This window comes from Rhinoderma darwinii, chromosome 9, assembly GCF_050947455.1.
Source record: "Rhinoderma darwinii isolate aRhiDar2 chromosome 9, aRhiDar2.hap1, whole genome shotgun sequence".
Taxonomy (NCBI): Eukaryota; Metazoa; Chordata; class Amphibia; order Anura; family Rhinodermatidae; genus Rhinoderma; species Rhinoderma darwinii.
The window spans coordinates 19,545,785-19,562,043 of record NC_134695.1 but is presented as its reverse complement, the minus strand read 5'-3'; the positions used below and the strand labels follow the sequence as shown (position 1 = coordinate 19,562,043).

The 16,259-nt window shown below is 44.9% G+C and overlaps 1 protein-coding gene across 4 annotated transcripts in view; it reads right to left on the bottom strand.

Annotated features, from left to right (window-relative positions):
* The window catches only part of LOC142660280 (sperm-specific sodium:proton exchanger-like), a 216,709-nt gene that overhangs the window by 100,467 nt on the left and 99,983 nt on the right, over positions 1-16,259 (bottom strand). For all 4 annotated transcript variants that reach the window (XM_075836867.1, XM_075836868.1, XM_075836871.1 and 1 more), the window contains exons 11-13: positions 7,705-7,878; positions 7,164-7,313; positions 2,557-2,608 (exon numbers count right to left, since the gene is read on the bottom strand). In XM_075836867.1, the coding sequence (XP_075692982.1) occupies positions 2,557-2,608; positions 7,164-7,313; positions 7,705-7,878 (376 nt within the window). The remainder of the gene's footprint in view (positions 1-2,556; positions 2,609-7,163; positions 7,314-7,704; positions 7,879-16,259) is intronic.

Sequence of the window (16,259 nt, the reverse complement as noted above, 5' to 3'; positions counted from 1 at the left end):
TTTGCACCACTTGCATAGTTGAAAGGCGCTGATTGACAGGGCAGAATGACTTGCCATGTAAGTCAGCGCCTTTCAACAACGAGGATGTCAGAAGAGATCAGGTCTGAATTGACACCGGATGGTGCGGGAACGGGATTAAGGTGTGTATATAAAGTAGTTTTTTTTTGTCCTAATAAAAATTTAAGTGACATTATGTAAGGGGGGGGGGGGGCTCTATCTACAGAGGGCAGGCTCTATCTTCAGGGGGGCTATATACAGAGGTCGGCTCTATCTACAGGGGGGCTATATACAGAGGTCGGCTCTATCTACAGAGGGTAGGCTCTATCTTCAGGGGGGGCTATATACAGAGGTCGGCTCTATCTACAGGGGGGCTATATACAAAGGTCGGCTCTATCTACAGGGGAGCTATATACGGGGATGGACTATATGTGGAGCACTATAGGGGAGCTATATGTGAGGCACTATATACAGGGGTGGGCTATATGTTGGACACTATATACAGGGGTGGGCTATATCTACAGGAGCACTATACGGGGAGCTATATGTGATGCACTATATACAGGGATAGGCTACATGTGGAGCACTATTTATAAGGGGAGATATATGTAGGGCACTATCTACAGGGGTGGGCTACATGTGGAGCACAATCTACAGGGGGCTATTTGTGGGGCACTATCTACTTGGGGGCTACATGTGGGGCACTATCTAAAGGGGTGGCTATATGTGGGACACTAACTACAGGGGGCTGTATGTGGGGCACTATCTACAGGGACTCTATGGGGGTCACTATCTACAGGGGGATCTATGTAGGGCACTATCTACATGGGGCTCTTTGGGGGCACTATCTACAGGGGGCACAGTGTGTGTGTGTGTGTGTGTGTGTGTGGGACACAGTGTATGGTGCTATTATAATTAGAGGTAAAGTGTATGGCGCTATTATAATCAGGGATAGTGTATGGTGCTATTATAATTAGAGGTACAGTGTATGGTGCTATTATATTTAAGTATATTTAAGTGTTCGGCACCATGATAACTTTATTTTTGTTTATAGGAGAAGAAATGTTTGAACAGTGAGAAGCTGAAGACATCTGAGTTGCAAACTGCAGAAATGGCCTGTGGCTGGGAGAAGTCATCATAGAGGTCTTGATCGGATGGAGAAAAAAAGAGAAAAAGAACAACTGGAATCTGGTATCGTCACCGGTGAGTCACTTAACGTAAATGTTTAGTCTGCCTCTAATCAGTACTGTAGTCACTGTATGCTCTGCAGCGAGATGATGGGTAGTATGATTTTTTTTTTTTGTGAAACAGCAACTCCCAGCATATCCTTATCATTATTTGGGCCATGCTGGGAGCTGTTTCATTTTTACAGGTTTGCTGATTCTTTCTGTTTTTTACATGGTTTTATTTTTTGTATGTAGTGTATAATAAAGTTTGGTCTTTTCATTCCCGTTTTTTCGTATCCCTTTCTTATTATTTTTGGTGTGCACAATTTTGTACATGTGCCTTTTCCTCTCTCCTAGTATGTCATAGTGATTGGCATTTCTCGGAAAGCCGAGCAATTGGTGTACGGGCTGAATAGAAAGTCTATGAGCCCATACACCAATTGCTCGGCTTTCCGATAAAAGCCAATCAGAAACAAAGTTGCTCAGGGCTCACCCGAGCGCTTCTGCAGCTTGGTTTTAGCGTTTAGAGTTGTCTGCTTTGGACAATCCCAATTTGTTAGAGGGGACCCTTGAAATTAAGCTAATCAAAGAGCATCCCACTGCTGGTGCCCCAGTATTCAGCTTTTATCTGCATGGGAACCTGGCAGTAAGTGTGCAAGTCCTCTGCAGTGCCAATACAGGAGAAATAAAGCATCACATACTTCCCATCTATTTTTTTTTTTTTTAGCTAAAGCCAAGAATGGATCCAAAAAGAAGGAAAAGTATGAAGGAAAGACTTAGTTTTGATGCAGTTTGTGGTGCATCAAAGCTATGTAGGTTATCCTGGCCTTCTACTTCTGTCTTTTGAATCCACTCCTGTGTGCGGATAAAAGACTGTATCAAAAACTGTACCAAAACTGCATGAATCCAGCCTAAGGCCAGGATCACACACACAGTTTGGATGCAGCTTTTGGTGCAATTTTTGACTCAGTTACTTTTAGCTACAATACAAAAGGAAGGGAATGTCTAAAGAAAAGACTGATGCATCTCTTTTCTTTTGTGTCCACTTCTGTGCTTTGCTCAAAAAACTGACACAAAAACGGCATCAAAACTGTGTGTGAGATATCCTGGACTAAGGTTGAAATCACACACGCAGTTTTTGATGCAGTTTGAGGTGCAGGTTTTTTTTTTGCGCCAAAATCAGAAGTGGATCCAATAGGAATGCAATAAAAATGAAATGTATCAGTCTTTCCTGTATATTTCCCATTCCTTTTGGTTTCACTCCTGGCTTTGGCTCCAAAAACTGCCTCAAAAACTGCATGTGTAATTTCAGCTTTTAAAGTACTGAAAGCCCTTGAACCACACATTAAACATTTAGGTTATGAAATAAAAATAGGAAATGTTTTACACCTACCTAACTCCTTCAAAGATTGCTGTCTGTTTCTTTCAAGAATAGTGTGCAATCTCTGGGGGCAAAGAAAAACATGGGAAATCAAATGAAAATCTATCAAAATTATGTGACCCACCCAAACAATAGTATTAAGAGCAAGTTGTATTTTTGTCTGTGGCATTGGATGAATAGTGACTACCTGTTATCTTTACATAAGGCTCCCCTTAGGCTGAAATCACACATGCTGTTTTTGATGCCGTTTTTGAGCCAAACACAGCAGTGGATCCATTAAAAAGGAAAAGTATAAAAAGAAGACTGATGTACCTCCTATATATTTTATCCACTCCTGTCTTTGGCTTAAAAAACTGACACAAAAACTTTGTGTAATTCCAGTCAGTATAATGCTATATTCACACGAGAGTGAAAAAAACTCTGTTAAAAATGGACCAACTGTCAGTTTTTCATGGCCATTTTGCATCAGTGTGTCTCTTTTCATCTATTTCCCGGCTATCTGAACTTTTTTAATGGCCGTTTGTCATCCATTTGCCATCCGTTGTTCATGTCCGTTAAAAAAACAGATGAATTAAATTTTCAGGTTTTTTTTGTCCCAATCTCCTGAAAACACCACAGTGCCTATGTAGATATTGCTGCAATACCCCTGTAGATAGAGCCACAGTGCCCACTGTTGATAGTGCCCACATAGATAGTGCCAGAGCCCACAGAGTGCCACATTGCCCATGTAGATAGTGCCACACAGTGCCCATGTAGATAGCACCACACACCTCCCCTGTAGATAGCCCCACACCCCCTGTAGATGGAGCCACACAACCTCACTGTAGATAGTGCAACACAACACCCTTGTAGATAGTGCCACACCCTTCTTGTAGATAGTTTAACACCCCTGTAGATAGCGCACACACCCCCGTCGATAGCGTTACACTCCCCCTGTAGATATCTCTACAACCCCCTGTAGATAGTGCTAAACCCCATGTAGATAGCGCCACACACATTTCTCTGTAGATAGTGCCACACAGACCTCTGTAGATAGTGCCACACACCTTCCACTTTAGATAGCGCCAACCACCTGTAGTAAGCGCCACATCCCTCCCCTGTATATAGTGCCATTGGGGTTCCCTCTAGGAGCGGAATTACTGGCCAGAGCATTGCTGATGCTCCGGCCAGGAATTCCACTCCTGGAGGAGCCCCTGACATAACTATTCATATATGTTGACATTAGGGGCTTTGAGACAGTGACGTAAGGGGCTATTCCAGACACGGAATCCCCGGCCAGAGCTTCGGCAACGCTCTGGCCGGGCATTATGGCATCTCAAAGCCCCTAACGTCACTTTCCATATATGACAGTGACGTCAGGGGCTCTTCCAGGAGTGGAATCCTTGGCCAGAGCATTGCCAACGCCCTGGCCGGTGATTCCGTTCCTGGAGGAGCCTCTGATGTCACTGTCCATATATGAACAGTGACTTCAGGGGCTCCCTCTAGGAGTGGAATTTCCAGCCAGAGCATTGCCGATGCTCTGACCAGAGATTCTCGCATTACAAAGGCCCTAACGTCACAGTCCATATATGGACAGTGACGTCAAGGGCTTTCCCAAGACAGGAGTCCTCGACAGAGAGCTTCCGATGCTCTAGCCGGGGACTCCATAGTTGAAAGCCCTGACATCACTGTCCATAACTATGACATAAGGGGCTTCCCTGGGCTCAGATCTTAAAATAGCGATGTGCTCGGGAAATCCCCTTGTGAAGGCTAGGATCAGTGTTTAACGGTCGTCACAAGAATTGATTTATGAAAAACGGCCAATAATAACTGATCCAGTGAATTCTACGAGAGCCGTCGGGCCGTGAAAACTGACAAAAACAGAATATGTTCTATTTTTTGATGGCAGGTATTCAAGGGTCGTTAAAAGAATACATGCATAGAACTTCATTGCTCTGAAAACAACCGTGCGACAGCCATTAAAAAAACTAGATCACCCAGGTTTGACCAACTACAGTCATGTAGACTGTAAGGAATCATGTTTTTTGTTAATCTATAATTCCCCATCTAATTCTGTAAGTGATTTCCGCTGTCACCACAGAGTTTCATATGTCCTTCTAATAGAGTTTATGTTGTGTCAAGTGAGTCTATCAATACCAAACTACAGACTAGAATTAAAGCGGTAGTCCCATCTAGACCAGGGCTTCTCAATCTCTTTGTAATTGAGCCTCCCCAGGCAGAGCATGGTGCCTCCCAAACCACTTGGGGTGCCTTATCAGTCAGGCTTGCCTCACCATTTGAGAAACGCTGATCTAGATATGACCTTAACCCCCTACTGCCTGCCACAATTAGCTCTTATTGGAAGCTGCAGGGATCACATATTTAAAGACTATGAAAGCCATTGAGCACATTTGTTTTGGTTTTTTTTTGCAAAACAATGTATAGAGGATTTTAGACAACATTCTAATTGTTTTTTATTAAAAAAATGTAAATCTTTTTGATATAAAGCTTTTATGTATCCTGGATACATAGAAGCTGTATCTTGCGCTCAAACCCGAATCCGTCAGGTCAGGAGGATTGGTGGTTCTGGTGACAGCGGGTCATGCAGGATCCAGCTGTTATCGATCACATCACATCAAGTCATGAACTTAGATGTGATTGATAACAGCTGGATTCTGAGTTTGCAGCACGGACAGCAGCTAGATGGCCTTGGAGTGACTCAATAAGGTGCTGGTGGGTTGTCTCAGGTATCTGGAGCCATGCTGACTGCATTGAAGGTTCCATAGAGCGAACAAGACGATCGAGGTGGTCCCACAGATGTTTAATCGGGTTCAAGTCTGGCGAATTAGGGGGTCAGGGAAGTACTTTGAAGTCTTGGTGTGCTCTTCCAACTACTGTCGGACATTTCTAGCCATGTGACATATCGCATTGTCTTGCTGGAAGATTCCATCTGCCCCAGGGAAGACAAACAGCACGTATGGGTGGATGTGATCTGCAACGATGGATACATACCCAAATCAGTTCAGGGTGCCTTCCTCATGGATGAGTGGGCCCAGAGAATGCCATGAAAAAATTCCCCAGACCATAATGCTGCCGCCACCAACTTGTGTTCTTCCAGCAATGGTTGCAGGGAGTTTGTTCACTGACATTTCTTGCCTGACACGCCAAAGTCCATCCAATCGATGAAGTAGAAAACATGACTCATTGGAGAAGGCAACCCTTTGCTAATCATCAGTGGTCCAATTGTGATATTGCCGGGCAAATTGAAGCCTTTTTTCCGATGCACATTTTTTAGCATAGGAGCCGTGACCATCCGTCTGCTTCAGAGCCCCATAAGCAGTAGGGTTCGCTGAACTATTGTTTTAGACACAAGTCTGGTAGCCCCCTGGTTGATTTTCACGTGATCTACTCCACTGTAGCGTGTCGTTCGGCCCTCGCGCACCTTCATAGCAGACATTCACCTCTCACATCAATGGCACAAGGTGCTCCGCATTTTCCACGTCGGTTATTCTCAATTGTGCCATTTGTCCACTCGCGATACACTTTCACCACAGCAGCATGTGAACAATTCACAAACTGCGCTGTTCGAGAAATACTGCCACCCTTGGCCCAACAGCCAATAATCATCCTTTTTGTAACTCTGATAAAACGCCCCTTTTACCCATGGCAACAATGAGTGATATGTGTTCAGACAGCCTATCGCACACCTTATATACCCACCAAGCCAGCCTACGGCACATCACTTACTTCATGGGCTAAGCGCTGCCGATCGCCAAAAGTAGAAGATGGTCATAATAATGTGACTCGACTGTGTATATATCCAGGATATATTGAAGCTGTATCTCAAAAAGTAACATAATTTTTAAATAAAAAACAATTAAAACATCTACAATCCTCTAATATGTTGTTTTCTAAAAAGAATAAATAAATATGTGCTTAAAGATTTACATAGCCTTTAAGCACTGGCTTAGTTAAGGTCTGGAGGAAAGTGTTACATGTTGACCCATTATGATACTGAAACGTATGTACAGTATATGCACTCGATACTTAGTCAGGGCTCCTTTTGCATGAATCACTGCGGCGTGGCATGGAGGCGATCAACCTGTGGCACTGCTGAGGTGTTATGGAAGCACAGGTTGCCTCATCACTGACTGGGGAAACTTCACAAAAGTAAATTTTGCATTTAATTTGGAAATCAAGGTCCCAGAGTCTGCAGGAAGAGTGGACAGGCACTCAATCCAAATTGCTTGTGGTTCAATTAAATTGTGATGATATTCTAATTCATTTAGAAGGACTTACATAGATCCATACATACATACATACATACATGTAGACCACATATAGGTCTGTGCCTACCCTTTGTCCTGGCACTGGCTGAACAGACATAATCCCATTCACAAGTGCCCCTTTTTGGTGCCAGCCACAGTGCCACTATAGTTGGTAGCAATGTTGCCTCCTTTAGGTGTCAGTGACAGTGCTCCCTTTAGGTGTCATTATCTAGTGATATTAGTCACTTAACATTACACATTACGTATTTTATTAGGTTCTAAATTAGTACTCCATTCGTAATAACAAACATCTTATGCATTATTCACCAACATCATCTATAATGTTATTAGTTCCAGTATTAATATTCCCACCTTTGTGATGACATCCTGATCTGAAATTTGCTCTACTAAGTTCTTCACATCTTCCTCACTGACTACTAAACCCATTGCTATATCATAACCAAAACTAAACTGCTTATTTATCTGCTTATTTAAGAATTTCAGCACTGATGGCATTATAATCTGGAAAAAATAAATGATAATACGTTAATAAGTAAGAGCAGTATGATAGTAAGTTTCCATGTTACAAAACACATAGATATCATCCTAGGTAGGTTCCAGGAATATGACAATGTGATCAGTGTACTCCGATGGCTGGCACAGTCACCAGATAGCACTCCAGTAGAATACCAATGGGATGGTTGAATATGTGATCATGTCAACATGAACCAGAATCTCTTAGTGAATCCATCACATAACGAATTCAAGATGTTCTAAAGACAAAGGTAGGACTTTGAAGTCCCTGAGATTTATTACCAATGGTATTTAACACAATTTGTTGTTGGGATACTATTTTTCTAACTCTATTTCTTTAACGTTTAACCTATAGTGTTTTGAGATGAAAACTAGATACCTTAAAAAGACGAAGAGCCCGAAGCAAACGCAAAAAACGCAGTGTTTTAATTGACTTAAGTCTCTCTCCAGACAAGATGTTGTCCACCAGCATTTCAACGAGTCCAATAATCAAAAGAAAACAGTCAAATACATTCCAGTAACTATAAATGTATGCTCTTCTTAAAGCAAGAACCTGGCATAGAAAAAAACTGTTATTACAGTAGTAATAATATATAGATAGAAGAACAATGTATCAATGTCTGTAATATATACAGGAAATTATCATATCAAAAGAGAAGGTCTTAAACATGATGCACATTAAAAAAAAAACAACTCATACATAAACTGCACAAAAAAATTCTGAATAGTTGACTTACTACAAAGAAACTACCACGGAAGAGTGTATTTTAAATATACGTGATCAAATATCAGTTCTGCTCAGAAAGTTAGATAAACATTCAAAGCATATAAGTAGGGTGAATTGAATCCCCCCATTTGGAGCCTAGAGACTGTCAATGTTGCCTTTTTGTAAAATGTTCTAAAACTTTAAATAGGCTCTGTCCCAAAATGTTTATTATTTTAATAGTTATGAGCTTTTTTTAGACAATTGGGTGTCAATACCAGCTATTCTCCTGAGGTGTAGCTACCACACAGCCTCTGACGCTGTCCTATCAGCATGAAGCTGCTTCAGACAATATGAGAGAGTGAGGCTGGAGGGAAGGGAGATCACTTCAAACAGCCATATCTCGGGGTGTGGACCACCTAAATTCTGGTGGCATATGAAAGTGGAAATTCTAATCTTTCATATGACACCACGTTCGCAGTTGACACTGATCTAGCTGTGACACAACCGGAGATATCGCCAGTTGAATAGAGAGTCGGAAATGGAAGTTGTATACTATATAAGATCAAATATAATATACTATAAGATTTCCTGTGTTGCTGGGCAGGAAAGGGGTAGAAGCTGTATGACGATTGGACAGCGTCATACAAAAAACATTACACGCCCAGAGTGAAAAGAAAGAGTCACCTCCTAATTGGCTATTGGAGCGACATTAGCATATTTAGAAAAATGCTCAAAACTTTCCAAATAATGAATGTTTTTTTTTTTTTTAAAACAAACCACACTGGAATTGTCAGCATCATAGCGCCTATTAGATTAGTTAGTAGATAGGGAATTAATAAACTGGTGACAGAGCCTCTTTAAGAGGACTGCAATGTTTTATATATACAGTATATATATATATATATATATATATATATATATATATATATATATATATATATATATATATATATATAAAAGTTTGGTAAAGAAAGCAGCACTGTAAGAAAATGATCAGGTGGAGTGCAAAGAAGCCTCGATAGGACAGAAGACCAGTGTCCCACAATTCCAATAGTTACTCCAAAAAATTAAAGGCAGCATTTCCATAAATAGTAAAGTAGAAAAGTTTTTATTCACCACATGCACGACGTTTCAGCCCTACACATGGCATGTATACACACATAATGGGTCTACATATAGGTAAATATATGGACATACAGGCCAGAATATACCCACGCAGGCACATATATACACAGAACAAATAGTTACCTGCAATCCTATGTAACACCACAGATAACAGTGATAACTCTCTGAGTACAGATAATGTAGTAGATGTTACCTGCAGTCCTATGTAACTCCACAGATAACACAGTGATAACTCTCTGAGTACAGATAATGTAGTAGATGTTACCTGCAGTCCTATGTAACATCACAGATAACACAGTGATAACTGAGTACAGATAATGTAGTATATGCACACACAAAAATATATACACATACAGATCTAGGCACTTTGACCCACAAATACACACACACCTGAAGTCCTATGTAACACCACAGATAACACAGTGATAACTCTCTGAGTGCAGATAATGTAGTAGATGTTACCTGCAGTCCTATGTAACACCATAGATACACAGTGATAGCTGTCGGAGTATAGATAATGTAGTAGATGTTACCTGCAGTCCTATGTAACATCACAGATAACACAGTGATAACTCTCTGATTACAGATAATGTATTAGTGTTACCTGCAGTCCTACGTAATACCACAGATAACATACAGTGGCACATGCAATATTGTTGGAATGCACATCCGCCATACATACACGGATAGTGTTAAGTGGTTAAAGGGATTGTCCAGGTTTAAACTTTTTATGTGGCAGCAGAAAAGGAGGGCTTCAAATAAAAAAGCAGCTCATACTTACCAGGACCAGCGTCAGCACCCGGCGAACCCAGGCGAGTGCCGGTGCCCTTTACCCTTGGGAGGCCCACTCGGCCGCCGGGTGCTGATGCTGTCGTCGTCACGGCATCACTGTCCGTATGTGGACAGTGATGTCAGGAGCAGAGCAGGAGAACTGAGGCAGAGTGCTAGTAGTGCTCTGCCCGGGACTATGGCTCTGGGGCTGCCTCGGAAAACACTGTCCATATATGGACAGTGACGTGAGGGGCTGCTCCTGAAGCGGAATCCCCACCCAGAGTGTCTGCAATGCTCTGGCTGGGGATTCCACTCCTAGAGGGAACCCCAAAGGTGCAACTACCAGGGAGGGAAACTGTGTGGCACTACCAGGGACAGGGGGCTGTGTGGCACTACCAGGGAGGGGGCTGTGTGGCACTACCAGGGAGGAGGGGGCTGTGTGGCACGACCAGGGAGGTGGGGGCTGTGTGGCACTACCTTGGAGGGGGCGCTGTGTGGCACTACCAGGGAGAGGGGACTGTGTGGCATTATCTGGGAGGGGGCTGTGTGGCACTACCTGGGAGGGGGGTTGTGTGGCATTATCTATGGAGGGTGCTAAACTTATGGGGGGTACAAACTGGGGGCCTAACTTCTATATGGGGGCATAAACAGGGCCTAACGTCTATATGGGGGCACAAAGTGACATTTAATGCCATTTTACTGCCACCGTGAGTTGCCCCACAAAGTGGCCTACTAAGTCTTGTGTCGCCCAATGGCCCATATAAACCTGGAGCCGGCCCTGATACTTACGCTCTTCTGCCAGACATTCCCCTTCTTGCGCTGGGGGCTTCTGTCATCTCTGTTCTGTGTGTACACAGAGTGACTGCAGCGGTGACATCACGTCGACAGTACATCACCACCGCAGCTAATTACTGGTCTCAGCTGAACGCCGCTGAGGCTATTATTAGGCTGCAGCGATGGTGTACAGTCAACATGATGTCACCGCTATATACAAACAGAGAACAGATCTGACGGGAGCCCCCAGTGCAGGAGAGAGGTAAGTGTAATGACTGGGTAGGGAGACAGACAGGTGAGCCCTAATCTACCCGCCCCTCATTCCCTGCCTACTTGCACGACCCGTCCTAGGCGACAACGTAGAACTGGCTGACAGCGTACAACTTAATACGTGCACGACAGGCAAACAGACAAGGGTACACAGAAGCTAAGGGAAATGGGGCAGTTGCCCACGGCAACCCCGTGAGCAACAAGAGTAGTGAACAAGCCGAGTAAAACCAGGAGTGTACGAGGTACCAAACGCAGAGCAGGAGCGTAGTCAGTAAAGCCAGGGTCAAAATGAAGCAGAGGTCAATAGTAATAGCTGGAGCAGCAGAGCCAGGAAACAAGATAGAACCACAGGCAAAGACAAGAAGCAAATGAAGGTATACATAGACCGAGGGCGGGAGCTAGAACCGTCTGGCAAGGCGGTGATAGTTTCTCCCACTCCTCAGCCTACCAGCCTGAGTTGTAGCAGATCGAGTCACTCTATCAGACCTAGGAGTGTAGCGCCCATGGCCGCGGGCCGTCGGGTTCACTCCCCTCCCGACGCCCGCAGCCATGGATCTGTGAGCGCTGGCCTCCGTCTCCCTCCTAGGAGATGCCAGCGCTCACTTCCGCTCCGTCCGGCCGGGTCCCGTAGGGTGCGCGCACACGCTCGCGCCCGCTCTTAAAGGGCCAGCGCGCGCACATGAAAACAATGATCATTAACCCACATGATTCCCTGCTCTATAAGAATGCCCCAGCCCTTCTGATCCTTGCCTGAGCGTTGTTAGTCTTTCCCTGTCTGTCTCGCAAATGGTCCCTTAGTGTCTCCCGTTCCAGCTGTTACCCGTGCCCTGTTACCGTTCCTGTATTCCGCATTGTTCCTGTGCCTACTCGTGTTCAAGTGTCATCTGCCACGTCAAGTGCCATCTGCCACGTCAAGTGCCATCTGCCACGTCAAGTGCCATCTGCTCATCGGATACTGCCCGCCACGTCTGGCGCCACTTTCCGCACCTGCCTACATCCGTGCTGAAGCCACAGTCACCGTCCGGACTATTTCAGGTACCTAAGCATTACTGTCTGCTATCTTACTTTCACTGTGACCTGGTCAGCTGCCTCGCCGCTACGGCGGAGCGGCCTAGTGGGTCCACAAACCCAGTGTCCGTGACAAGGAGCAGATGCAGACTGATTAACCACGGGTGTCGATACAGAAGCTGTGTCTGGCAGATCCTTTACAGTAAAAATAAGTTATTTTTTTTATTTTAACTCCTCCTGCTGCTTCAAAAAAATGTTTAATTTGTATTCCGGACAGCCACTTTTAAAGGCTATGCCCACCTTTGAAATAGTTTTTTTTTTTTTTTTATAATCTGCGTGTTTTGTGCAACTTTCTAAATAAATACTTTTTATTAAAAACTATTTTTACTTTTTGAGATACCGCTGCTTTGTATTCTGTATGTAGAGCAGCCGCATCTAGCGAGACTAGTGGGACTGACGGGTTCAGTGTCAGCAGGTCCTGTGTCTCTGACACGCAGGATCCACCACCCGTTATCAATCACATCTAAGTTATGAACCGTCGACACCCAGGACCCGCTGACACTGAACCGGTCAGTCCCACTGACCTGACGGACTCAGGTCTCAGCGCTAGATACGGCTGCTCTGTATACAGAATACAAAACATCCGTATCTCAAAAAGTTGAAATAGTTTAATAAGGCTCCGTTCACAGGTGCGTCAGGGCTCCGTTCAGGCAATTCATCTGAGCTTTCTGTCAGAACGGAACCCTGACTGAATCAATATTGTAGTCGACTGCGCTTTTGATTTCGTCAAAACGACGGAAACCTTGCACAACGGAGACAAACGCAAACCATTTGCACCGGATCCGTCACCATTGAAATGGTTTCCGTTTGTTTCAGTCAGGGCTCCGTTTTGACGGAAAGCTCAGATGTAACGCCTGAACGGAGCCCTGACGCAGATGTGAACGAAGCCTTAAAGTGTAGCTAAACATTCGGCAAACTTCTGACATGTCATAGTGACATGTCAGAAGTTTGGATTGATGGGGGTCCGAGCACGGAGAAGTGCTCGTATGAGCGTTCATCTGCTTCGTGTGTGTTCGGCTTTTTCTGGAAATAAATGTATCGGTGTGCGGACTCAATACAAAGTCTGTGAGCCCATACTCCGATACATCAGCTTTCCGGAAAAAGCCGAACAGAAAATAAGCAGTTGAACGCTCACAGGAGTGCTTCAGCTGCTTCGTTCTAGCGATTGGTGGGGGTCTCCGTGCTCGGACCCCCACCAATCCAAACTTTTGACATGTCACTTTGACATGTCAGAAGTTTGTCGAACGTTTAGCTACACTTTAAATGTAATTACAAAGTTGCACCAAACACACAGATTTTTATAGAAAAAATAAAATAAAAAAGTCAAATGTGTACATAGCTTTTCACGTAATATGAACAGGGTTTAAAAGGGCAACAAATGGTAAATGTGCACTATGGAGGCACTGAATTCTGTGCCCATTTGACATTTATTAACACTATAGTGCCTTTCAGTGCCACCATGGTGCCCATTTGCCACCTATTTCCCCTTTAGCGTCCTTCTGTTTGGTGGCCCCTTGATTCCGATTTGCCATTTACTGCCCCTGTAGCCTTTAGCATCTTTTGTCACAGAAGAACAATAACGGGGCAACAAAATGGTGAATGGGCATCAAGGGGGACTGAATAGAAGGACACTAAAGGGGCAAATGGGCACCAAGGTGGCACGGAATTCTCTGTCCATTTGCCATTATTGCCCATTTTAGAACCCCATCAGTTCCCACATTCAAACAAAGTTCAGTTAGTGACTTACCTGCTGGGCTTCCGGCAAACTCTTCCTGCTGGAGCCGCCCTGGAGAAAACTTTCCCTCAGTGTCTCCACCAGCCCTGAAAACGCACAGGAAGCGCGGTGTCTCCTCCCTGTCTTGCGTTCTGAATGATGTCATCACGCCTGTCTCGTCATTCAGGACGCAGGACAGGGTGAGCGGACGAGCAGTGGCCGGGGCGCGGGGCAGTCAGTATGAGGTTGGTGCAGTAAGTGAGTGGCACCTGACCCGCTGGCGTCCCGAGTAGTGGCTATGGTGCGGGGCATGTATTCCCGGTGGCGCCCCGCTTACAGTGCGTCGGGCGGCGCCCTTTGTTACCGCACTGGCCACACGTACCTAAGGCCGGCCATGGCTAAGATATACAAAGCAGCACACATTTTAAATAGAGACTGGACGGCAGGAGGCTTTCAGACAACGGAGCAGTCCTAGTCTTATCTAATGTTATTCAGCAGCTCAGCTCTCAGATTACAGCATCCTGAGAGTCCATGCAGGAGGGAAGGGGGAGAATTACCTAGACACAGAGGCCAATGTGCACAGCAAATTCATCCTAATGACGGAGAAGAAAGAGCACAGCAGCGCATGCAAGTCCAACACTGCTGCCTGAAACAGCGCGGAGTGCGGCAGCACGAGTATACGGACTCCTCCTCCTTAGAAAAGCCCAGGAATCGTTAGCGTGGTATGTGAACTATATATACTAGAAAAAGTCCCCTGGGCTGCCCGGGTATAAAGTGTTGGTCTGTCTGTTTGTGTGTTCATTGGATTTGTTCCAAGGGTGCCCAGGAGGCCAATAATTTTTTTTTTTAATGAGAAAATCGCTAGTAGCCAGTTACACACTGTTTATTTTATTTTTAACCTCCTAAATATCTAACAGATAAACTTGTAGGAGATGGAGTCATAAGACTTTATGACAGAGCCTGTTTATAAACAACATTTTCAATTTTATAGCTGGGTGCATAGACATAAATATTTCTACCTGATCCAACTCTGGAGAAGACAACATACAATTGTCCAAGCGAGAAAAATGCAGAATCCAGAATCATGCCAATCACCGGCAATGATTGGCCTTGGGTCCTAGGCTCTATTCACATGACAGGATCCGAGTGTTGGCCAATAAAAACGTACGATTTTGACCCATTTTACAGTAGTTTTTTTCCCTGTCCGTTTTAAAAATGGATGAATTTCATTTGTCAATTTTTTGCCACACACTTCCCTCTGTAGCTAATGCCAACCGCTGGACTCTGTATCTAATGCCACACACTGGCCTCTGTAGCTACTGCCACACACTGCCCTCTGTAGCAAATGCCACACACTGCCCTCTGTAACAAATGCCACAAACTGCCCTCTGTAGCAAATGTCACACACTGCCCTCTGTAGCTAATGTCACACACTGCCCTCTATAGATAATGCCACACACTGCTCTCTGTAGTTAATGCCACACACTGGCCTCTGCAGCTAATGCCACACACTGGCCTCTGTACTGGGTGGTGGTGGACCGATTTTCGAAGATGGCCCACTTCGTTCCTCTGTCCGGTCTTCCTTCTGCTCCTCAGTTGGCCAAGTTATTTATCCAACACATCTTCCACCTGCACGGCATGCCGCAGCATATTGTGTCTGATCGGGGGGTTCAGTTTATCTCGAGGTTCTGGAGAACCCTCTGCGGACTTCTTGGCGTGAAGTTGGACTTTTCCTCTGCCTACCATCCTCAGTCTAATGGTCAGGTCGAGAGGATCTACCAGATTTTGGAGAACTACCTACGCCACTTCATCTCCAAGCAGCATGATGACTGGGTGCAGCTGCTCCCATGGGCGGAGTTCTCCTACAATAATCACACCAGCGAGTCTACTAGGAATACACCGTTCTGCATTGTCTACGGCCAGCACCCTCAAATTCCTCTCCTGGTGCCTGATACTTCTGAGGTACCTGCAGCTGACTCCATGTTTAGAGACTTTTTGCAGATCTGGCCGCAGACTCGATACTCCATCCTAATGGCAGTGGATCGCATGAAATGGAAGGCTGACAGAAGGAGAAGAGAGCCTCCTCGGTTTCTTCCTGGCACTAAGGTCTGGCTGTCGTCCAAGAATATCCGACTGAGGGTGTCATCATGTACATTTGCCCCAGGTTCCTCTGACCATTCGAGGTCCTGCAGCAGATCAACCCTGTCACCTACAAGCTTTGGCTGCCTCCTACCCTCAGGATTCCCAACTCATTCCATGTCTCCCTCCAGAACCAGTGATCCTGAACTGCTATTCCAAGACTCCCAGCCCTGCGGTTGCCTCCAGCGGTCACTCGGACATCTTTGAGGTCAAGGAGATCTTGGACTCAAAGAGAGTGAGAGGAAAGACTTTTTATTTGGTGGATTGGAGGGGGTGTGGTCCTGAAGAGAGGTCTTGGGAGCCAGAGGAGAACCTCAATGCCCCTACTCTTCTGAAGTTTCTCTCTCGCTCTGGTCCCAAGAAGAGG